Source organism: Rhinolophus sinicus, linkage group LG16 (genome assembly GCF_036562045.2).
Source record: "Rhinolophus sinicus isolate RSC01 linkage group LG16, ASM3656204v1, whole genome shotgun sequence".
NCBI classification, from domain to species: domain Eukaryota; kingdom Metazoa; phylum Chordata; class Mammalia; order Chiroptera; family Rhinolophidae; genus Rhinolophus; species Rhinolophus sinicus.
The window spans coordinates 34,384,608-34,409,269 of record NC_133765.1 but is presented as its reverse complement, the minus strand read 5'-3'; the positions used below and the strand labels follow the sequence as shown (position 1 = coordinate 34,409,269).

Genomic DNA, 24,662 nt, shown 5'->3' with positions numbered 1-24,662 from the left:
ATCAGCGCTGCCCACCGCACCTCTGCCCGCCGAGGCGCCCCGCCCGCCCAGCCCTCCCGGCTCCCGCGGCGCCCAGTTGCCCCGACGCGCGGCGGCCAGACAGACGCGAGGCTGCGGTCGTCAGAACAGCTTTTAATGCGCGCGCTACGCGGCGAGCAGCCGGAGCGCCTCCGCGGCCGAGCGGCACTGGTTCAGCTGGATCTGGACCTGCACCGTCAGGGGCTCCGGCTGGTAGTCGCCTTCGTACACTGGGAAAAAGACGCGCACGTGAGTCCGCACAGGTGAGCCGGCAGGTTCTCCGCCGCCCGGCGCGGGCTCATTACTCGGCCCCAAAACGCAAACCCGTGTTTGGTCTGCTGGGGGCCCGGCCTCGGAATCAGAGACTCGGTAGTAACGAATAAAATGAAATCACATTTAACTAGGGACCACCATTTCCCTTGAAAGGACACTGGCAGACTGTGGTTATCCAGACGTGACAATTAGGCAGATATTTTCTAAACATGAAGTAAGCCTGGCACGTCAGAGAAAACAACTGAAAGCATTCTGACAAAGTATAACACGTGGCTTTCAAGTAGAAATCAGAATTGTGGAACATTGTCTCTGCCACCATGAACTTCATTTTCCAACACTCAAAGACTCTTCTCATGATGCGGGTGCTGGTATTAAAGAACGTGATTTTTGGATCAGGTATAATGAAATGCGTCAACAGTTGGAAGATCTGCATAACCCAGTGAGCTAGTATTTTACAAAAACCAATATCTGATGTTCCAAACTGCGCGGGTGATAGTCATTCAAAACGCAGGGTAGCCCAATGGATTTTTACATACTGATTATGAAAAAAAATTCACCCACGTAGATTCAGCTTTCACAGTGTAATCTTCAAAAACAAACAAACAACCGAGCTGGCATATTTGAAGTAATATCAAAAAAGAATATCGTTATTTAAAGCCTACTAAAATACTCCCCTCTTTTTCAATCACATGTCCACCTGAGGTTGGAATTCCTTCATATAGTTCAGGGGTGTCCAAACTGCTGCCAGCGGGCCAACCGCGGTCCGCAATCTATTGTTAAGTGGCCCGCAGCAAATTCCAAAAATATATTTAGTTTACTTAAAGAAACCAGGTGAGGCAATACGTACTTCACCTCTGTACTCACCTCGAGTGAGTGGCCCGGCTGTTTGTGTATTTTACTGCATATGGCCCCTGGTAAAAAAGGTTGAAAAAAGCTCGGACACCCCTGATATAGTTCAACCACAGCAACACATCACAAGGGACTGACCGCAGAAGCAGCTATGTGAATGCAGCTGTCCTCAATTAAGCCAGACATTAAAGAGATTTGCAAAAATGTAAACAAAAATGATTTTAAGATCGTCTTAGCCCAGCAGCTCTATCACAGATCACGTGGCCGTATTTGTATGGGTCTTGAAGTCCAGTAGTGTAAATCCTTTGTGCTTTTTTAAAGTTGTTTTGGCTATTCTAGGTCCTTTGCATTTCCATATGCATTTTAGAATCAGCTTGCTGATTTTTCAAAAAAAAAAAAAAAAAATCCCTCTAGGATTATGACTGAGACTGAATGTATAGATCAAGTCGAGGAAAACCGACATCTTCACATTCAGTCTCCTAATCCATGTACATAGATAGCATTCTTGCCTCATACTTTTTTTCGGTGAATTTTTTCCATTGAGATAAAATTCAACATTTTAAATATTTTTAAATGTACAGTTCAGTGGTTTTTAGCATATTCACACTGTTGTACAACCAGCACTGCTATCCAACTGCAGAACGTTTTTTATCACCCCAAATGGAAACCCCCGTACCCATTAGCAGTCACTTCCCATTCTCTGGCTCCTCCCCTCTGCCCCCCCCAAAAAACTTTGGCAACCACTAATCTGCTCTCTGTTTCTAGGGTTTTGTTTATTGTGGACAGTTCCTATCAATGGAATCCTATGTGTCCTTTTGTATCTGGCTTCTTTCCCTTAGCATCACGTTCTCAAGGTTCATCCATGTTGGGGCATGTGTCAGCCCTTCACTCCTCTCCAGGGCTGAGTAACACCCCGTGGTGTGGCGAGGCCACCTTGTATTTATCCATTCAGCCGCTGATGGGCCCTCGGGCTCTTTCCACTTTTTGGCTGTTGTGACAGTGCTGCTGTGACCTTGCCTCACACTTCGCAGCGTCCTCCCAGCTCATCTTCCTGTCTGCTAGCTCTCCCTCCAAACTGTGTTTCTTTAGAAGTTTCTTTCTAAAACTCGTATCTAAAACATCTATTTCGGACACTTGGGTGGCTGCCCACTGCCCACAGAACAAGTCCACGTGCCTCTTATGGAGAATAAGGGCGCATGACCCAAACGAAGCAGGAGCCAGACAAACACTGAGCCAGCCCCAACTCTGAACCCCCATCCACCTCCTCCTGGCTCCTACCCCAGAATGCTTTTCCTGCCCATGGTATTGACCCACAGTCAGCCACTCTTGTCTCAGGGCTGCAGGGAAGACACAGGGCTTGGTCCTCAGGATGGGCATGGCCTCCCCACTGGCTGGAAGATACGAGTCTCCATCCTTCCCTTCCTTTGGTCCCAAATCAGGCTGATCCCTCAGCAGGTTCTGCTACGGTCTGATGTTTGTGTTCCCCTCCCCCCTCCAAAATTCATATGTGACATCCTAACCCCTAAAGGTGATGGTATGAGTTAAGTGGAGCTTTTGGGAAGTGATTAAGTCACGAGGGCGGAGCCATCATGAATGGGATTAAGGACCTTATGAAAGAAGCTCCAGAGAGACCCCTCCCCCTTCCGCCATGTGAAGACAGAGAGAAGCTGCCCAGCTGTGAACCAGGAAGAGGACCCTCACCTGACACTGCTGAAAACTTGGGCTTGCTCTTCCTAGTCTCCCCAGCTGCGAGAAATAAATGCCTGTTGTTTACGAGCCACCCAGTCTGTGGTGCTCTGTTGCGGCAGCCCCCAGGCATGAGGACAGGTCCTCAGGAAACACTCTCTGCCCTCAGTCACCACCATTGGCTCTTACCTTTTTTAGCTTTCTTATTCTTTGAGTCCTGAAAGAACCACAGAATGAGATGCTCACTAGAGTGAGGGATGCAGATTCCGGTACCTTCCTGTTGGCGCCCCCACCCCTGCCAGGGCGTCTCCTGGTCCCGGAGGCAGGGCTGGGTCTCCTAGGGAGGAGCGGGCCCTGCCTGCCCACTTGCCTCGCTCCTTGCACCTGAGAAGGCTGTCAGACAGGCTGGTGACCCGCAGAGCTGGGGCCCCGTACCCCTGCCCCGTGGCCTCGGGACAGGCCCTCCTCCCGGCCTTCCTGTGCAATGCTGGGGCTTCTGGAGGGGCTTCACGGTGCAGAGTCCGTCCTCCTCCCTCCCATGACCGGCCCCGTGGCCCTTCCTTGCCCAGTGTCATTTCTGTGGGGGCGGGGCCTGTCAGGGGCCTTAACATACCCTGAAAAATGTCAGCCTGTCGGATTCCATGGTGCGGATCACCCCAAAGTTGCACACGGTGGACACAAGAGGCTCCCCCATCAGCAGGGGCTCCAGGAGCACCCGGCCGCTGCCCAGCACCCGCAGGACGGGTGGGTCCTGGCGGAGTTCCTTAGGAACTTCTCTCTTCTTCTTGGACCCCTTCCCTTCCTGCGGGGAGAGGCCGGGAGGGTGACAGTACCAGGCAGGGACCGCCCAGCGCCGCCACCCCAGGGCCAGTGCTACCTTGGCCGTCTCTTTCTCCCCTTTGGCTGCTGCCTTGTCGTTCCCGTCTTTCCCCTGCTTGCCTTTCTCCTTCTGTTTCTTGTCCTTCTCCCCTTTTCCTTTCTTGGTAGACAAGGGACTGTCGACGAGAGGTGGCACTACAGGCCAGGAGAGAATCTAGGAGATAGCGAGGCGGCCTTGAGTGAACATGGGCTAAGCTGGGCTGGCTGGGATCTTTCTGGAAAGGTGCTGGGACCACGCTAACAAGGGAGCAGGACTCCGGACGCCATGACAGAAAACCGGAATGGGGCGGGGGCAGGGGGGGCAACATGGGGGCCACAGAGAACGCCAGGCCCACCTTCTCCTCCACGACGGTCACGGTGGTCCCCGCCAGCAGGAAGGCCTTGAGTGGCACCAGATCCCTGAGCCTGTGCTGCATCTCGTAGTTGCACTGGATGACGTCAGCCCAGGGCTTGCGGACCGTGCTGAAGAGTACAGTCCTGCACAGGGAGACGAAGATGGGGCTCGTGACCCAGGACCAGGGACAAGGCTGTGGGGTGCTGTGAGAAGACGTGACCAGAGCGGGACTGGGGGCCCCGGAGGCCGGGCAGACATATGGCACAGAGGAGAAAGTGAACCGGTGAATGCCGCGTGGAGATTTCCTCCAGGGGGTGACAGTCGCTGAACGGGGGACAGGAACGAGCCAACAATGAATCAGAAGATTTTAAAAGCTTCAGCAAAGTAGTAGTAAACAGTAGAAGTGTTTCACATTCCCTGAATCATTACAAAGTGATACTCTAGTGCCAGTAAAAAGTCTCAGGGCTTGACAAACTGAGTGTGGAAATGCACCTGGAAGAGAAGCAGGAATTCCGCAGAACACACTTCAAAGAGAATGACAGGGACTTGAACAGACGTCCAAACACCAGCATTCCCAGCAGCGTTATTCATAACAACAAATATGGGCTAACCATGCAGTGGAATATTATTCAGCCTTAAAAAAGGAAGTGGTGACACATGCAACAATGTGGACACATGATGCCGAGTGAAACATGCCAGACACAAAACAACAAATACCGTATGATTTCAGTTATGTGAGGTACCTAGAATAGTCAAATTCAGAGAGAAAGAAAATAGAAGAGAGGTTCTCGGGGGCTGGGGGTGGGAATAGGGAGTTAGTTTAATGGGAACAGAATTTCAGTTCGGGAAAATAACAAAGTTCTGGACATGGACGGTGGTGATGGCTGCACAGCAACAGGAATGTACTTAATGCCACCGAACTGTGTGCGCTTAAAAATGGATAAAATGGGAAATGGAAATTTTATGTTATGTGTATTTTATCACAATAAAAAAAAGATAATGACGTTGTAAACTGTGGACTCCAGTAATGTGAGGTCGTTATTCATTTTCACATACCTAGAACCTAGTCTAGCTCTGGGAACACCAAAACAGGTACTTTATGAACGACTAGATTCTTTAATAAATGAATACATGTTATTTATGCCCCCAGATTTTTAAAGCATATTGGAAAGTAAAAATTCTCAAAATAGTAAGCTATTGGATCAAAAGCAGAAACAATGACCCCCCAGACCAAAATTCAGAATCTATAATTAGAGTTATTTTAGTATTAGGATATCATATGTGACTATGGTTGGGAACTAGTGTAACATACATTGTTTTAAAAACTGGATTACAGCATGAAGGAGAATTAATAATATACTATAACAAATTTAAAGTATGTCTGAGTTAAACATTAGTAAAAACTAGAAGAAAGTAGAAGTTATTCCAGCACTGAGGTGGGAGACATTTTCCCCTCAAACAATAGGAAAATGCAATCAAAGATAAAGTTATGTATGGATTGAAATATAATAGAAGCCCAATAAAATAATTCAGTCCAGGGCTCGCAAACTGTGTAAATCAACTGTGCAAAAAAAAAAAAAAAATGTTAAGAGGGAAACATAAAAATGGAGGAAATGTGACAATAACTGATTTTAAAAATTAGTGCTACAGAAAGAAAGACTCAGAGGTAGAATGTGAATAACTGCACTTCCAGATTAAAGAAATTTCATAACCTCCTGACTTAAAAAAAAAAAAAAAAAGCAAACCCCTAGCGATAAAATATTATATACAAATACATCAAGGATAACACTCAAAAAACCCTCCAGGGAAGTGATGAAAAAAGTGGACACAAGCTGTTTTCAGACCATCGTCTCCACCACAGTCATCGTCCCTAAATACAAACCCACTTAAAACTTTTTAATAGTTTCCGCTTAGGAGAAACTACCCTTTTTTTCTGTTTATCTACCTTTCCGGCCCTATTGCTTTCCCACCCTTCCCCCTGCCCCTTCCTCCGTATGGAAACTTCCTCAGCTGTCTCCTCCTACGTGCCATCCTAGGAGCACACCCCCCTGTGCCACCAGGCGTAGCTGTTATTATGCAGAGTGTAGGGTACTGCTGTTTGTTCATTTCCCTCCCGAGATGGGTAACAGAACAGGTCGTTAGCATCTTACTAGTTCACAGCCCAGAACTGTGCCTGTTAAGAGCAATTAATTCTATGGGATGAGTTAGATGGACGGATGGGAGGACATTTTTCTAATTTACATGATGTTTTAAGTGGTAGAATTATTTGTGGCTCTTACTTTTTTGTGAATCTTTCCAAAAAGTAAACTACCACTACCAACAGTGGAATCTGCTGTGATGAACTCAGCACCCTGGTCCTGACTGGCTGGTTCCAGCTTCTCTCTGGCAGCCGGGACAGCTGTCCCCTTGGTTCTGCCACCAGTGGGAACCAGGGTATGGGCGACTTCAGCTCCCCCATATTCTCAACAAGGCTGTATCATTTACTTTACTTGAGGTTTCAAATAATTTTTTAAAATTAATTCTTTTCACACATTGTAAGAGATGCTAGCTTCTCAAATTCGTTGAGGGCGTCGCAGCAGAGTCTACATGAAGAGAAAGCTCATTTAGCTGGATCTCAGTTGCAGATTTTGTTTTCTGCACTCTGGTCATCAGAAGAATCAAATACCAACAGAAGCTGACAGCGGGAATTTTGTAAAATTAATAATAATAATAAACCCAAACAAAGCTCAGTGTTTTGAAATGAGTACAAAATCGGTTAACAGAACTTCAACACTAAATGAGAACTGACTCTAAGTTCTTGTAAAATTCTTCATCAAAAAAGACTGTTGAGTAAGACAGTCTGTGTGACACATACGAAGCCCATGGAATGGACTAGAACAGACTTATGAAGGCGAGAAAGAACCTAGTATTCAGGTTGGAAGATTCATACCATGTGTTAGATGCCAGAAGTTCTAAATGAATGTAAACAGTTAACCTGCAAAGGCGCTCAGCCCTAAGGCTGAAATGAAACGGGCTGTCCATTTATTCTGTCTGTTGACTAAAGAAACCCAAGCATTCAGAAAACCTTGGCCTGAACTCAGGGAGAAGAGACTGCAGGAAAGAAGCAGCCAGGAAACCCACACACAACCTTCGAAGTGAAGAGCCCACCGAGGGGGCGGCAGGGGACCCTGGGCCCTGCTGCGGGCCAGGCCTCCGTCCTTACCCTGGGGACGGGCAGAGCTGCAGGTCAGTGCGCGGCCGCAGCTTGGCCAGCTCCTCTGCAGACGTGGGCAGGGGCGTCGACCCGCCCGAGGCCACGGACTCCATCTCTGCCGACTGGGACGTCGTCGTGGGCACGGACTCTACAGGATCCTTAGCCTCTTCGGGAATGACCTCTTCGGGGCTGACCTCTTCGGGGATGACCTCTTCGGGGATGACCTCTTCGGGGATGACCTCTTTGGGGATGACCTCTTGGGGGATCTCGTCGCCTAACTGCTCCCCGCTGGGAGAGGGCTTGACGATCTGCCGGAGAAGAACGAAAACAGGCAGCGCGGCGTCTTCAGGGACTCATCCCACGCAGTGTGAATGTGTGTACAGAGGTCAACGTTTGGCTGGATGCGAAGCCCGAGCACACACGTGAATGTGAGGGGCAGGAAGTTAAGAAAACGAAAACGCTAGACTTGTTTCTTCTGAGAGGTCTCATGCAGCTGTGCAGGGGGGGGCATCCCCCCCTCTCCAAGTCGGCGATTTCCTTGGGTGTCCTCTTATGGGAGGTGCAGAGGTTGCAGGCTGGGGCTGGGAGTAATCAGCTTCGCTGTGACATTCTGGGCTGCTTCCTAGTTCAGCCCATAGCTCTGATTTCAAAGGGCCAAGAGGGTGGGAGCGGTTGGGAGTGACTCCAGCTGCCAGAAAGGGGCTGAGCGCAAGCCAGGACTACGCTCTGACTCCAGGAGGTCATGTTCAGGACTTCCCTGGGCCTGAAGAAGCCGTTCTGCCCTTGAGGGAGACCCCGTGGACCCGAGGGCAGAGCCCCCCACCCCACATCCCCAGGACCAGCCCAGCGGGGGCGCACACCTCGGCCAGCACACCTTCCACGTATTCGCTCCCTTCACCTTCCTCGTCTTCCACAAAATCGTAGGTCACATAATAGCTGTAAGTGATAAACGGGCCTTGCGGCCCTGGTTCTGGGTCCAAGACTGACGTGTCCAGAACCCCTGTGACACTTCCAATCGTCACCACGAACTGTGCCTCGTGTGCCAAGAAGTCTGCAAGGGGAAAGTGGAGGAGTGAGGGGCCCTCCGGGATGGAACTGGGAAGACAGACAGCGAGAGGGGGTGGGGCGAGCAGGCTGCCTGCAGGCTCCCCTCCATGGGGACTGAGACTTGGAGTTGGCAGACCTGGGTTCGATCCCAGTTCCGCCAAGTTCAAACCCACTGACTTTGGGTTAGTCTCTTTTTGGTGCAACACCCCTCGTAAGCCTTGTTTCCCTGATCTGTATAACGGAAACTATAGTAGCTGCTTTGCAGGCTGGTTCCAGATTGAGAATCAGTGTGAGCTCAGCACGTGCCCTGCGTACAGTAGGTGTGGCTGTTATCAATGTTTATCACCCCGACCTTGAGAAGGCTCTGGTGCAGCTCGTGGCGCGGGCCACCAGGGGGTGATCTCAAGCCGTCATGGAAATGAAGACTGATCTAAAGAACGTTTCCATTTGCCTAGGAAGGGAGGGGACCGAGGTGGTCCTGGCCCCCAGACCTTCTGCCGCCAAATCCTCACCACAGGGATCAAATCTGGGAGAGCAGCACCCAACCAGGGTCTGGTCACCCGGGGAGTTGTGGGGACAGACCCGCAGTCGGGCAGCAGACGGGCGATGCCTGCCTGCGCAGCGGCCCCCTCACCCCCACTGCGGCTGAGCCCACGGAACTGGTGCCTCTCACTGGGAGACACGGTGACGTCGTCCAGCGCGCAGAGCCCGGCCAGGCTGTCGATGGTGAAGCCCCGGTAGTAGGGCACCAGGGCCAGCGGGTTCCCCTGTAGCACCAGCAGCCGCAGGTGCCGCAGGCTGCTCAGGCTGCCCATCAGGCCCTGCAGGTCCGTCAGGGCGTTGAAGCCCAGGTCCAGCGACATGAGGTTGGGCCTGGAAGGCAAACAGGGCCGTCAGAGAGGCAAGCAGCAGCCTGCCCACCTCGCCCAGCACCCCGTGTCCAGGCCGGACAGGGGGCCCGATGCACCGCGGCTCGCACGCCGTGGGCGGTTCCTGACCCAAGTTAGTGCCTCCCATCAGGAAGGACCCCCTGGCTCTACTGTCCTCTCTCTATGACATTGCCATCCTCATTGTGGCACAGAGATGGCCCTCGGCACATCCTGCCTCCACCTGACTTCTGTTGACACACATCTTCTCTTCTAGATGAAACGTCTCCTATGGAGCTTGCACAATGTTGGTTTTGTGCATCTAGAAGGTTCTCAACAAAGACAGGCAGACTGGCAAGGGAGGCAGAGGGAAGCCACTTGAGGAGGAGCCGTGGGTGGGGTAGGAGTGGCAGGTAATATGGGGACCTGAGAAGGGGATGCAGGAGGCTTGGGGGGTCGAGAAGCTGGAGGGCGCTTTCCAAGGCGGAACTGGCAGTCGGGCACAGCAAGCCATGTGGTTCATCTCTTGGGGGCACATGGGTGGAGAAGCGCATACCAGTGAGGACAGAGGAGGTGAAGAGGGCCAGGGAGGAGGCAGGGTGGTTTCCCCACTGAACAGACTAGAAAGCAAACTGATTTCAGCTCTGAGAACAGAGGCAAGATAAACACAAGGAGACGCCACCTCAGCACAATCTCTCGCCATCATCCCCGCGATCTCCCACTGACCAAGTCGGGTACTTCCTCTCCCCATCCTCCCTTCCTGCCGGTGATGCTGGCCAGCCAGTCAGCGGGAAGGCAATGCTTGAGAAGAACACTTCGTGGGACCAGCACACAGACCTGAACCAACGTCAGCCGTCTTCAGCAGAACTAGGGTCATCAGACCACCACACTTCTTTTAAGTTCAAAGCAGTGAAAGATGGAGGTTTTTAAGAAACCTACACTCGGCATTAAGCAGGTTACGTAGGTGTGTGGGGAATATTATTTTCCAAATTAAAAATCCGAACATGGGGCAGCCAGTTAGCTCAGTTGGTTAGAGCACAGTGCACTTAACAACATGGTTGCCGGTTCGATCCCCATATGGGCCAATGTGAGCTGCACCCTCCACAACTAGATTGAAACAACTACTTGATTTGGAGTTGATGGGTCCTAGAAAAACATCCTTAAAATAAATTTTAAAAGTTTAAACAAAAATTCTAAACACTTGGTACTCTGTCCGTGGTACGTGTCTGAAGCCCAAGTGTATGCCTCCTTCCCACGTTACATTGCGTTCAGTGGGAGAAAGCGATGGAATTGTACGTGCGCGGCCAAGACAGTATGGAGACAGCACAGCCACGAGTAGGAGAAAGGGGAAGGAGGAAATTATGGTCAGAGAAGAGGGACCTTCCAAGAGTGCATTCCCCACGTCACATGGAAAAGCAGGGAAGCGAGGCTGACCTATGCCCTCTGCCCTTTCTGGACCACAAGGGAGGGAATCATAGTGAACCCCAGGAAGTGCCACCCAGGACGCTGAAACCCTGGGTGTCTACAAGTCAGATAATGAAGTTTGTGAACTTTCCACCGTGGAAGTGCACTTAATTGCTCATATATTCCCAGCCAGCTCTGACAAGCCTTCCCAGCCACCGATGGCTTTTCAGGGGTGGCCTCTGATCCCCCAGACTTCTCAGATCCAGGGTCTTCAGTTTCCCACTGCTCAGCCACCAAGGGGACAAGAGTTGTCTGCAGGGCAGTGGCTCTCAGCTCAGGGCAATTTTGTCCCCCACGGACCTCTGACACTATCTGGAGACATTTCGGTTGTCACAACTGGTGTGGGAAGGTGCTTCCGGCATTGAGGGGTAGAGAGGACCATGCACGAGGCCGCCAAAATGTCAACAGCGCCTCCTCGTGAGACCCTGCCCCAAAACACGGCATTCGAGTTCAGGTCTCCCTGTTTATTCAGAGAAATAAACCTTAGGTCTGGAGCCAACCATGAGCTACTAGAGCAAAGAGCAGAGCTGGGTCCCTCAAGCCACCATGGTGGAACGCCCAAATCTAACACTTCGTTCCTTCCCCTCGCTCCCCATTCAGGGCTCCCGAGTTACCAGTGTCTGGCTGTGACGTACAGACTCTGCGAGGGGCCTAGGAGTTTGTTGTGCCCTAACCCCAAGTGCTGAAGGCCGGGGGGCGGGCGAACGCACAGGCACTCCATGCTGGTGATGCTGTTGCCATAGAGCTCCAACACCTGTGACAAGTGGGGACAGCCCTTAGAGCCCGGCACCCTCCCTCCCGGGCCTTCCTTCCACCCTGGGAAGCTCAAGAGGAATTCCCATGACTCAGGCCATGCCTCCCTGTGTCCACCTGAGTCTCTTATAAAAACCCTGGAAAAGAATGTCTCCGTAGCAGGTGCTGGAAAGTTTCTATTTCTTTTGTGAAGGAAACTTTAAAATCAGGACTGGGAGGGACATTGGGCAGGGTACATGACATTCTGGCAGCTTCTCCACCCATGGCAACAGGTCTCTGGGAAAGCCCGAGCGACCCTGGATGGATACGGAATAAACCTGAAGAGAAGAGTAGGTTCTTGTGTTTCTCCTGCAGGGCCTCACGGGGTGTTCTCTTGGGCATGTCACAGCCCTGAGTCCCTTCTGCCACTAAATCTGCTAATCTCAGCATCTGACTTAAAATGGAGGCCACTCTGATATGCTCATCTGAAGACTCATAATAAAGCCTAGCCTACCTTTTTTAACAAACTGTTTCTTATTGTGGTAAAATATATGTAACAATTTGCCTTCTTAACCATTTTGAAGTATAAAATTCAGCAGCAGTAAGTACATTCATATTGTTGTACAACCATCACTACTGTCTAGTTCCAAAACTTTTCATCACCTCCAAACAGAAACTCCATACCTGTTAAGCTGAACTCCCCGCTGCCCCCAACCCCCAGCTCCCACGGCCCCTAGTAACCTCTCCTCTCCTTTCTGTCTCATCTAGCACGGGGCCTTTTGTGTCTGGCCTGTCAGCCAGCATAACGGTTTCAAGGTTCCTCCATGGTGTAGCACGTGTCATTCCTTTGTATGGCTGAGTAACAGTCCGTTACAGGGACGGACCACATTCTGCTTATCCACCATCTGTTGATGGACACTGGGGCTGTCTCACTTTTTTGGCTATTGATGAATAATGCTGCTATGAACACCGGAGTACAAGAATCTGGGTCCCTGCCTTCAATTCTTCTGGGCTAGACCTAGCAAGGGAATTGCCGCAGGGTCCTAAGGAATTAAGACTTTTTGAGGAATCTGACCCACCTCTGAAAAGCCGGGGGCTGGGCCTGAGTAAGTTCTGTGTGCAGGGCAGGCTGCGGGGCAAAGCGGGCCCAAAGAGCTGAAACGGAACCTGGGCTCCTTTACCTTGAGAGTTGGGGGCAGATTGACAGCATCTATCTCCTTGATTTGATTAGCACTCAGTACCAACTCTTCAAGCTTCGAAAATTTCAGGAGGTCTTTATCCACCAGGCTCACCTGGGAGAGAAGGCAAGGAAGCTAAGCGCTCTGGTGGGCGAGGCAGGGCTGCAGCAGAAAGCAAGTCTACACGAGGACGAGGACGGTACCAGCTGACCCACCTGCAAGACGCCTCCCACAGCCGCTCCCCCTCCCCTCCTGGGAGCCTTTCCAGCATCACTCTGGCAGGACCGCACTGTCTCAGTCACTATAGTTCTCTCTCGCCTCTTCAAGCCTCACCCCTCCTCTGACTGGGTGCTGTACCACTTCCAGCTCAGTGTCCTGTCCCCGTGTGGGACTGTGAGCTCCCGAGGGCGGGAATCCCATCTCCTTTACTATCTAGCCCAGAGCCACAGTGAACCCTAAGGCCTAAAGGAGTCCCTCTAGTTTACACACGGCGGGGTCAGACAGAAGCTCAGAGCCTGTCCATGAGCCCCCAGTTCTCTGTGGCCTCCAGCACATTAGAAGCCTTTCCTGACTGGCCTCTTCTCTAGGGTGACCGACCGTGCCAGCTTGCCTAGGACTGAGGGATTCCAGGAACATGAGGATTTCAGTGTTAACACAGGGCCAGTCCCAGGCAAGGCGGCAGGAGTCGCTCCCCCTTCACACCCCCCAAGTACTGTGTAATGCAGTTTCTCTGGGAAAGGACAAGCAAACCCAGGAAGGCCAAGGTCTCGTTTCCATGCAATGTGGGGGCTCTGTTATTGATATAAGCAAAGAAGGCATTTTAGGAACAGAAATTACTATAGTACTATGCTGCCCCCCCAACCCCTGGCACCCACAGTTTAAATTAAGTAAAACCAATATAAACTCTGTAAAAGATTTCTACTAGGACCCAGGAGGGCCGACAGCAGGGTGCTCCACACATCAGCTCGAGAAGATACACAGTGGAATCCCACCCAGAGTGAAGAAAGAAAAAGACACACAAAGAGTAAGTGAGCAGCTGGCTGTGCTTGGTGGACGAGCTGGTGAGTTAACTAGAAGGACAGAGGTTCCCCCAGCCCCCCCCCCCCCACTTAATGCCTACATCTTACTACTCAGTGCTGGAAGGGGCTGGCCTCCTAGTCAACTCTGTACGCTGGGGCCGGCACCCACACTCACCTGCTTGTCCACCACCTGGAGGGACCTGAAGTAGGAGTAGAAAAAGGTGTCTTTGAGCATCCGGGGATTTTGGACGGCCAGTTGTCTCAGAAAACGGTCCTCTGCACTGGAGCCTTCCAGCAGAGCCCAGGGTGAGTGGGGGCTGCAGACCAGGCCCAGCAGGTCCTCCACTGTCTCCTCCCCAGGGCTCCCCGCGACCTCCTCTCTGGGGATCAGCTCCCTCCATGATCGCCACGTTTGAGGAAGAAAGCGAGACTTATTCTGCAGTGGTGGAGGTGGAGAATTTCTCTGTTTATGACTCAGCGCTCTCAAGGAGTTGAAACTCTCAAAATTGAACACATTATAAAATAGGACAATCAGGGATAAAGAGTTTGGAAAATGTAGGCAATGAGTAATTGACACTTTTGACTGGTTATCAGCCATGGACCGAACTACAGACGACGGAAGATAAAAAACAATAATAAGGTCCATTCCTGCCTTTAGGAGTTTGCTCTTGAGCTGGGAACCCTGAAGATGTAAGTAAAAGTGATTAAACATTTAAGGAAAGATTTATGTCCTAGAAGCCAGGACACGCAAAGGGCAATCTATGGGGTGTAATTCATCAAGGAAAGGTTTCTGGAGAAGAGGTTGCAAGGCTGAAAAGGTAAATTCAGGACCAGGAGACTTGAGAGACATCTATGAAACCCTAAAGGTCAGCACAGTGTCAGGCACACAGTGGGTGCTCAAGCAACGTTTGTTGAGGAAACACCCACTTCCCCTTAGCGCTGCCGAGTGTGTAGGGCCCAGTTTCCCACGGAGTCCCCGGAACCGGTCCGGATTCTGAACACTTAGGGAAACCCCCGTCTCCCTGTCCCGCTCCTCCTCCCCACCGGGGGCACCTGGCCGATGACATGGCCCCTCTGGCCACATCGCAGCTGCAGGCACTGCTCTTAGGACGAGCTTTTCACCTCAAAAGGAACCTGGAGTCTTTGAGAGCGAGAGGCCCTGCCCAGATCAGCCTGATGCACTCAGGTTGGGGGTCCCTGCCCTCCACCCTGGGTCAACGCCCACGGGCACCGGTGGGGGCCCCTTCCGCCCACCCTGCAATGTCCCATCCCCACTCCAGTCCTCAGCCCCGCACCCACCCCGGTCAGGCCGCTCCCTAAACGCCCAGATGCAAACCTCCTCTGCGGTCTCCAGACCGGACCCCCAGCCCTGCCCGGCCCTGCTCTCAGTCCTTAGGCCCCGGCCCGCCCCTGGCCCGCCCCCTCCGGCCTCCAGGTCCCTGGGTCCCTCTGGCCACCCCCGCCGGCGTCCGCACCCAGCTGCCTATGCCGCAGGGGAACTCATGCAGACACAGCCGCCTCAGGTGCTCCTGCACCGCGGCGCTCACTGTCCGGCCCCGCGCGTCCATGGCCGCGCGGCCGCCACGCCCTGCCCGGTTGCTAGGCAACCGCCGGGACGCGCGCGGCGACTTCCGGGTGGTGCCCGCTTTTTCCCGCCGAGGTTCGCGAGACCCCGCGCCAGTCTGTGTCTATTTCTCCTCCCGACAACCCTCGGGGGAAAGTGCTGATTATTAGCCCCATGTGGCAGACCTGGAAAGGAGACATGAACCCAAGGTCAAGCTCAAGGTTCTAACCAGTGGATTCCAGTGCGGGTCTCTAACCCCTGGGTCGGGGGTCGTAATCACTGGCTACATTGATGCCCGTTTCAGCACCAAGACCCCAGGACGGATTCAGTCTCACCGCTCCGTCCTCAGTATCCAGCCCACTGCCGGCCACTCAGCACGGAGTGTCTCCTGGGCACTGGTTTGTGAAATTAATGGGACGATTCTGGTTCCTATAATTTGGACATGAAACATTTTTACCCTAAAATTCGCCCCTTTAAAGCATACAATTCTGTGGTTTTAATATAGTCACAGTGCGGCTATAGTCATAGCGCAACTGTCACTGTAATCGAATTTTCAATTTTCCTCGCCCCAGAGGAAACCCCATACCTACCTATGAGGCATCACTTTCCATTGCCCCGTCTACCCAGCCCCTGGCAACCGCTAACCCGCATTCTGTCTCCGAATTTGCTGCTTCTGGATATTTCATACAATATCGGTCCCTTTGTGTTTGGCTTCTTTCACGTAGCATCATGTTTTCAAGGTTCACCCATGTTGTAGCATGTGTCAGAATTTCATTCCTTTTTATGGTGGAATAATATTCCACTGTGTGGCGAGGCCACGTTTTGTTTATCCATCGTCAGTTAATGGACATTTAGGATGTCGTCACTTTCTGGCCCTGAGGAATAATGCTGTGATGAACATTCATGTACAAGTTTTCGTGTGAACATATGTTTTCATTTCTCTTGGAATGAAATTGATGGGTTGGTAACTATGTTTTATCATTTTGATCACTACCATTTTACACGGAAGACGCACCATTTTGCATTCTCAGCAGCTACATATGAGGGTTCCGATTTCTTCATATCCTCATCAACACCTGTTATTTTACTTTAAAAAAGAAATTATAGGCATCTTAGTAGGTGTGAAGTGGTACCTCACTGTGGCTTTTATTGACATCTCCTTAATGCCTAACGGTGAGCATCTTTTCATGTGCTTATTGGCCATTTATGTATCTTCTTTGGAGAAATGTCTATTCAAATCCTTTGGTTATTTTCAAATTGAGTTAATTTTCTTTTGATTGTTGAGCTGTAAGATTTTAAAAAATATATTCTGGATACTAGCCCCTTATATTCTATATGATTTGCAAATATTTCCTCCCATTCTGTGGGTTTGTCTTTTCACTTTCTTGATAGTGTCTTTCAACAAACAAAATTTTTAATTTTGATTAGTGTAATTTATCTATTTTTTTCTTTGCTTGCTTGTGTTTTTGGTGTCAGTTTTAAGAAACCATTCATTGCCTAAGCCATAAAATTGACTTCTGCGAGTTTTTATATATTCTGCTCAATAGTCCTTTGTCAAATTTGTGATTGGTAAATATTTTCTCCTAGTCTACTCTTTTATCCTCTTAACAGTGTCTTTAGAAGAGCAAACATTTTTTTAATTTTGAGGAAGTTATCCTCCCTAAAACACCCACCATGGTGGACAGCTATCATCGTTTTTTACTTTCCTACAGGAGAACATCTTTACTATTATTAGAAATTCTCCAAAATTGGGAAATTGGGCAAAAAGAGAATCATGTCCTTTCAAAGAATAAAATAAAAGTCCATTAGTCTTTTGTGATATAAACCCATTAAAAAGATGAATCAAGATGACTCCTGGGATTTCGATGAAGCAATTGGGTGTTTCCCTTTTTTTTCACTTCTCAAACCACCACAATATGGCTCCCGCCCCCAGCAATTAATCCAAACTCCTCTGGCAAAGTTCCTAGTGACCTCGTGTTCCCCAACTCCAGCCTTTATCTTAGTTGACCTCTTTGTGGCTTATAATGGGGCCAATTACTTCCTCCTCCTTGCAAACCACTTTTCATCTTGATCTATGACATGTTTTTCTGTACATTTCTTGCCCTCTTGAGAGTACCTTCTCAGTGTTCTGTGCTAAATCATCTTCCTCTCACTGTTCTGTTCATGGAGGCGTGGCCCAAGCTCCACACTTGACTTACACATGTCACATCAGTCATCTCTTGCAGGCTTAGAGTTTTATCAACTGTAATATACAGATGGCACCCAAATTTATGCCCTGGGTTCCTTCCTTCGAGCTCCAAATCCCAACGTTCAATGGCCTGCTGTACGTCTTCACCTGAGTTCCATAACACGTCTACACCACCATGTCAAAAACTGAATTCATCACTTCACCTGAGTCCTGTGATCCTGTTTATTTGCCCAAAGCAGACCCTGCAAGTTCTCCTCAACTTGCCCCTTTCCGTGCTCCCCATATCCAGTCAATCGCCATCTCCTGTGACTTTTACCATCTACAGATTTCTCCAGTCCGTCCACATCTCTTCATTGCCGCTGTCACCATTACCCGGGTTCAGATCATCAGTCTTGGACTTGTCAAGTGTGATGTGCAGGGGGGACGCTCAGGTGGAGATGTCCGTGAGGCAGTTGGACATTTAGGTCTGGAGTCTGAAGAAGAGAGATACTGAAGTGTGAGGAACAGAGGTGAAGGGTGAAGCCCTTGGGGACATGTCCATTATAGGGCCAAGCAGGACGGTGATCCAGCCTCAGAGGGTCCAAAATGTATCAGGAGAATGTTATCATGGGAGGAGAGGAAAAAGGTGTTTTCAAGAAGGAGGAAGTGATTAGCATTATTGCATGCCATGCCTCGAGGGGCAAGTAAAATGGAGTCTGAAAAGAACCCATTAAGGTTGGCAACATGAGGTCCCTGGAGACCATATTGGTTCTTTATTGTTCCTATAACAAAAGCCATACACTTAGCTATTTAACATCAGAAACTTACTGTCTCGCGGTTTCTGTAGGTCAGGTTTTCTGCTCAGGGTCTTACCAGGCTACCGTCAAGGTGTCGGCTGGGGCTGCAGTTCTCATCTAAGGCCCAGGGTCCTCTTCCAAACTCACTGGTCATAGGCCAAGTTCATTTTCTCCTCGTGCTTTCCACTTGGCCATTCCATCTTCAAGCCAACAATGGCAGTTGTGTCTTTCTCATGCTTCGAGTCTCTCTGTCTTCCCCTTTGTGTTGAAGGGCTCATGTGACTACTTTGGGCCACCTGGTAAGCAACCTATCTTAAGGTCACTGATTAGTAACCATAATTACATCTGTAAAGTCCCTTCTGCCATGTAATGTAATATAATCACAGGAGTAAACACCAGAGGATAAAAGTCATGAAGCAAAATTCTGCCTACCATAGACTTCGCTAGAGGTTTTGAATAAGTTGCTGGGGTAAAAACCATTGTGGGGGGGTGGGTGTGAGAAGTGAGGTAACAGTGAGCATAGACCATTGTGTCAAGAAGCTTGGATAAGAAGAGGAAAGAGACCAGCAATGGCTGGAGGGGGCTTGGGATTAAGGGTGGCAGGGGGCTCACGGATGTCTCTTAGTTGTACATCTTGAGTTCTATGGACCGCCCTGGCCTGACCTCGTCCCTGTGCGCTTGACTCCTAGCCAATGGCTGACTTGGCATCGAGTAGATGCCCAGTGGGCATCTCAAACTTCACTCATTCCAAACATGACTCGGTTTCCCCTCTCTAGACTTCTTTTCCCTCACTGCATATCAACCACTCAGTTGCTTTCTCAAAATCCCAGGTGCCATCGTCGATTCCTCTCTTCGCATCATCTCCACATTATTCCATCGGCCAGTTCTGTAGACTCCATCTCCATCCATGCCGTCCTGTCCACGCCTCCATCTCTCATAACCTGTATAGCCTCCTAATTGGCCCTCTGCTTCCATCCCGGAGTCGCACAATCCATTCTCCACTCAGTAGCCTATCTTTTTCCTCACTTCTTAATGTGAACCGGATCCTATATTTTCCTACTTACAGCCATTCAGTGGTGCCTCATCGCACTTGGAATAAAGCCCAAGTTCCTTGTCCTTGTAAGACCGTTGTGACTTAGCCTCTACCCAGCTTTCCACCACCCTCCCCTTCGCTCACCTCATTCCACCTACCATGACCTGCTTCCTGTTGGCCATAGCATGCTGATTTTCGCCTGCGGACTTTTGCCAGAGCATTCTTTCCTCACATCTTCCCGCAGCCGGCTCCTTCTCATCTTTCAGGTCTCAGCTTGAATGTCGCTTCCTCAGAGAGACTTTTCCTGATCACCTGACTTAAAGTATCTCAGCTGTCACTCTCTACCCCATCACCTTGTTTGATTTTTACAGCTCTTGTCCCTGCCTGATACTTTCTTGTTTATTAGTGTTGTGCCCCTTGCTCACCAGAATGCCAGCTCCGTGAGGGCTGGGACATTGTCTAACTTTTTGCCCTCATTCTGGAGGCCCTCGAAGAGTGCCTGGCACGCAAAATATGAATAAGGGATTTCAACAAATAACTCCTGAGCATGGGTTCCGGTTCTAGGCTCTGCAGTTGCAAAGACACCGTTGAAAGTCCAGCGCTGTTCAAGGCCACGCAGAGGGAGATAAAACCTTTGACGTACCACATTCACAGCGGTTATCAGGGCCATTCCCACACGCCGGCATAGGCATACTTCAGAAATTTGCAAAGATAACACATTTTGCAAACTTCATAGTAACTTGACGCCTACGTGCATCCAACTATGACCCTCCCCAGAAATTCCCTATGGGGCACAGACCCACAACTCCTGTGTCATCAGTTTCTTGGTCTGTCAACCCTGGGCTTCAAAATTTCTTCTCATCAAATCAATAAGCTCTTTCCAAGAAGAAATGGCAAAGACGTGTGTGCCTTCCTGTGTGCCCGTGTGTGTCTGTACTGAGTCAGGCATCTGCCCACCTTGAGGGTAACCTCAGCATTTCCTTCCAGCCCTGCTGTCACCCAGACTTGGGTAGCAGAATTTTGACAGTGTTTTCTGGAGAAATGCTGAGCAATGATCTTGCCATGGGCGGGACATTGGTTGTTCTTCCTCATAGCCGGGCCTTTATATATCTGCTGGAGACCATGGCGAACACATCAGACTCAAGAAGCTGCAGCCGAAGCAGGCTCTGCTCCCTGTCACCATGGTCTCTCACACAGGTACCACTGCTCCTGCTGCCCGTTTCTTGGCCAGAGTCTTGTCTCACCAGACAGAGAGGAAGACTCTAGAGGGGCTCAACCCAGTGGTTGCTCAACAATGGCTAACAGGTTGAAGCTGGGTGGGGAGGGAGTGTCGGTCCTTGGGCCTCAGCATCTTCTCTTTCTCCAGGACCTGCCAAGCTTGCCCTGTTCCTGCTCTGCTGCGTGGGATCCTCGCTGTCCCTCCCTGTGGCACCCACCAGTGACTGTGAGCAAGGAAGGATAAGCAAGGAATTGAAGTCCCTATCCAAGAAACTTTTGGAAAACCACGTAAGTGCCCTACAGATTTCTTTTCCAAACCATTACTTTAAAATGCCTTCCATGGCCCCGAGAAGGGGCTCTTTTCAGACCTGAAGCTAGGGCTGTGGACATGCCAGGAAGGGTGGGAACAACTAGACAGGCTATAGTGGCGTTTTTAGGAGGGTAGGCGTCCGAGGTCGAGATTAGCCCAGCCTGCCAAAAACAACAATTGCTCATATATGATAGCATCTGCTCTAGTGGGCTTGTTCACCTGACACATTTGGTTCACAGTAATAACACGTGAGTTTTCCGGCCTGGAGCACCTCCCGTAAGGTCAGCCATCTTGCCCACCCATTTAGGAGCCTGCTAAGGAACAGTGACAGCTGTAAACAATGTCCCCAAGCATGATGCAGGATGTTAAAATCCTCACGTGGGTCACAGAGAGTGTTTCTTACCACAGAGAAGGGCCGTTGACAAATTAGGTGTCTGCTTACATGTCACTTCATTGTTCACCTAGGACCCAGTCGGCTTCTAGAAGAGGCTCGGCTGAGCCAAGCCCATGTGCAGGAAAGTATGAGGCTGAAGAAGTATAAATAGTCCCTCATTTCCTCAGGGTCACGATCAAGACAGAACCTCTTAGGCAGCTTTGATTAAACAAATACAAACCAAAACGTGGAAACAATTTGTGACACTGGCCTTGCCCGTCCTTTCCACCCTGACATTTAAACCTTAGCCTTGGTTTTTATAGACACAGAGGTAGAGGTTGTTATCAGCTCTTCCGTTGAACCCAAATGCTCTTAGTCCTTAGGAAGAGGGATGGGAGGGCGTGGTCTGGAGTCTGGGTGTGTTTGGAGCACCGCTCCCTGGCACCTCGGAGGCTGCTCCAGACAAGCATACAACCCCCTCTGTAAGCGGGAGATGTACTGGCTTTAATACAGAGTCACCAAGAGCAGGAAGTAGCGTGGAAACCCAAAGGGTCTCGGTTCCCCACCTGTCTGAGCCCCTGGGCAGCTGAAAGCAGATTCCAGAAGGCTGCAGAGGCCTCCGCCAGCTGGGGCAGGATGGGGCACTGGGTGTTACCACAGGCTTCATAACTGCTGCCCAACGTGGGTTGGAATCCGGGTCTGCCCCTGGATCTTGGGCCAGCTCTGCAAACCAAGTGAGCTTTGCTTTCCGTTAGTGATAATCGCAGCCAGTAGGGTGGCTGCACTGACTAGATGAGGTGCAGGGGGTGGGGAAGGCTCGCTGGTCATAGAGGAAGCATTCGGACGTTACCTGTGGGGATTCCTAGCAAGCCTAATGCTCATCCGTCTCTCCTCTTTGTTCCATCCCTGAAGAATGAGAAGGGACTGCTGGAATCTAGACTGGACCAGCTGCCAAACTTGACCTCATTCTGCCAACCACCGAACATCATCAACAGCTCAACCATTCTGTCTTATTTCAAGGCAATCAGACCGCTCTCAAATGACACAAATATCGATTACATCATAGACCATCTCTACAAACTCAACGATGGACCAGAAACAGAAGTGTTAGTGCCAAAAAATTGGTATCGACGTAAAAGGTTCATCTTTGCTGTTATGCACGCGTTTTCTACGTGCATGGAATCACTGAGCCCCGAGAAGATGTGTGAAGCCTCAAAAAACAAAGATGAGTGATAGCTAAGTGTGCAACCTTGGCTGTGACTTATCCCAGAGCATAATGCCGATGAACCCAATGGACACGATGCCAATCCAAGGAGAACTGAGATAGAAATGTATGGGTGACCTTGAAGCAGATTTCAAACAATGTCATTGTCACTAGTCCTGGTATTTATAGAATGTTTCTCTTCTGAGGACAATCTTATTTATTCTTATTATATCCTTCTGAGGGCAGGAAGTGGCAACTCTGTTAACTTATTGATATTTATTGTATTGAGAGTTGTTAATGCTCCTTGGAGGAACCCTCAGAACCTATTTAATAAATTATTTTGAATTTTTCTCATCATTATCTGTTTTGGATTTTGTGAGGGGGTTACAGTGAGTGACCGGGAACCCAGGCTGGGTGGCGCTATGGCTGAGGGAGCATGGGATTTGCTGTGGAAATACACACTTCTTCTGTCACCACCATTTCTCCCCACCGGATGGCTCGGTAGCAAATGATAGTAATTCTAGCGGCAACACCCATTTATTGAGCATTGTCTTTATACCGGGTTACGTAAGTACCATTAGTGTCCTCTTCTTATGGGTAGTCACTTGGCCAAGGCCATAAAGCTATTAAGTAACGGGACCCAGAGCCAAGCTGTCTCTCACCACCATGTCCAACCTTTGTCCCTCACTGGGTCTTCGGGGCACTTCCTGCCATGGTTGGCACAGAATGAGCATTCAAGGGTCTCGTGCATGGTTCCCCACGCGATTTCCAGTGTCCTTGCTCCTGCGGAATCTTATTCCTTCATTCATCAGGGACTTCTTCGTAGCCAGGGCCAAGAGTGGGTCATGCGAATGGATGTAGAGTCCAAAGGCCAGTTCTTGGAGCTCATCTGGACTAATAATTGTTTCCAAAGTGTGCTCTCCGGACCAGCAGCGGCATCGCCTGCCTGCATGTTAGAAATGCAAACCCTTGGACCTCCCCCCAGACCTACTGACTCAGGCACTGTGGGGGTGCAGCCAGCAACCACCAGGTGACTCCCAGGCATGCTCAAGCCTGAGCACCACTGACCTTGAGTCGACCAGCACGTTCATCTTTATCTTATTTGGGGGGAAACTGAGGCCCAAGGAGATGGTATGATTTGCCCGAGTTCTCATGCAAGAGGAGGGGTGAGGTTAAGACCCTGAGACAGGCAGTTCAGCCTTGGCCTGCTTCTCATTCTCACTCTTGCATGGATTCCTACTCTAAGTCCCACACCAGGTTTTTAAGCCCTCAAGTATCCTAGCCTCCAAAGACAATGTTTTGGTCAATCCTTCCCAAAATACCCCCTGTGGTGGACAGCTACCATTCTTTTTGACTGTCCAATATTACACCACCTTTACTATTACTAGAAACATTGTCCAAAATTGGGAAATAAGGCAAAAAGATAACCATATGTCCTTCCAAAGAATACAATAAATATCCACCAGTCTGTAGTGATATAAATAAATAGATGGAGGAGAATTCTGTGTTCCTTGCAGAGTTCGAATTAATCAACGTAGGAGGAAGGACGGAAACAGAAAATCGCCATTGGAGCTATCGGCTCCGGCAAGGTCTGTGCAGGAAAGGTCAATGAGTCGGCAAAGCTTGTAGCAGAAACAGGAATTTGCACAGCCTCACGGCATCTCCCCCAGATATTTAACTCACACCCACAAATTCTCGCCTATTTCTCCTCCAGGAGGTGGAGCTGGGTGGGCTCCCCTGCCCTTGACAGTAGTGGGACATGGCGACTTGCCTGTAAAGCAGGGACGGAAGGAAAGACAGCTATGGGACAGAGCAGACACACAGCTGACACCATCCTGAGCGAGGGAGCAAGGCGAACACCACCAGTCAGTGGGTGTGAGGGACCCGGACAGGACGGGGGACGGGGTGTGATGGGGAGGGCCCCTCCCTCAACTCTGCGGGTCTCCCCCAAGTCCACAAACCCAGCCTCCTCATGAGGAAACATCAGCCCAACACAAACCAGGGGCCATTCTACAAAATCCCTGACTCACACTCTTCAAAAGTGTCCGGGTCAGGAAAACCAAGGGAAGGCTGACAAGCTGCCACAGACTGGAGACTGAGGGGACACGAGGGTTGCATGCAATCTTGGAGGAAACCCTGACGGGACATTAGTGAACAAACGGCACTGGTATTAATTTCTTAGTTTTGTTCAATGTACCACCATTAGGTAAGACATTCGTATTTAGGAGAAGCTAGGTATGTGAGAACTCTGCACTACCTATAAGGTTCCTGTGCATCTAAATTGATTTCAAAGTAAAATATCTTTGTAAAACTCCGTTTCCTCTGTCACACTAGCTACATTGCACATGCTCGGTAGCCACATGTGGACAGATATGGAACAATTCCATCACCACCGAAAGTTCCAGTGGACAGGGCTGGTCTCAGGGGGTTGGACTTTGTTTGGCATGATTTATTACTG

The 24,662-nt window shown here is 50.1% G+C and overlaps 1 protein-coding gene across 5 annotated transcripts; it reads right to left on the bottom strand.

Annotated features, from left to right (window-relative positions):
* Window positions 1–112: 112 nt before the first annotated feature.
* On the bottom strand, window positions 113–15,146 carry LRRC43 (leucine rich repeat containing 43). Of its 5 annotated transcripts, none has more exons than XM_019734139.2 (13): window positions 15,014–15,146; window positions 13,714–13,974; window positions 12,523–12,633; window positions 11,224–11,363; window positions 8,914–9,152; window positions 8,093–8,283; window positions 7,242–7,540; window positions 4,041–4,182; window positions 3,704–3,859; window positions 3,440–3,628; window positions 3,016–3,043; window positions 2,842–2,886; window positions 113–248 (listed from the first exon to the last, which is right to left on the bottom strand). In XM_019734139.2, the coding sequence occupies exons 1-13, from the start codon at window positions 15,104–15,106 to the stop codon at window positions 145–147; spliced, it is 1,998 nt and encodes a 665-aa protein (XP_019589698.2). In that variant the 5' UTR covers window positions 15,107–15,146; the 3' UTR covers window positions 113–144. The 5 variants fall into 5 exon arrangements, with proteins under 5 accessions (XP_019589698.2, XP_074177864.1, XP_019589699.2 ...); XM_074321763.1 differs by lacking the exon at window positions 2,842–2,886 and adding an exon at window positions 2,217–2,235 and having other exon boundaries at window positions 113–296; window positions 3,026–3,043; XM_019734137.2 differs by lacking the exon at window positions 113–248 and having other exon boundaries at window positions 2,576–2,886.
* Between the last annotated feature and the right edge of the window lie 9,516 nt (window positions 15,147–24,662).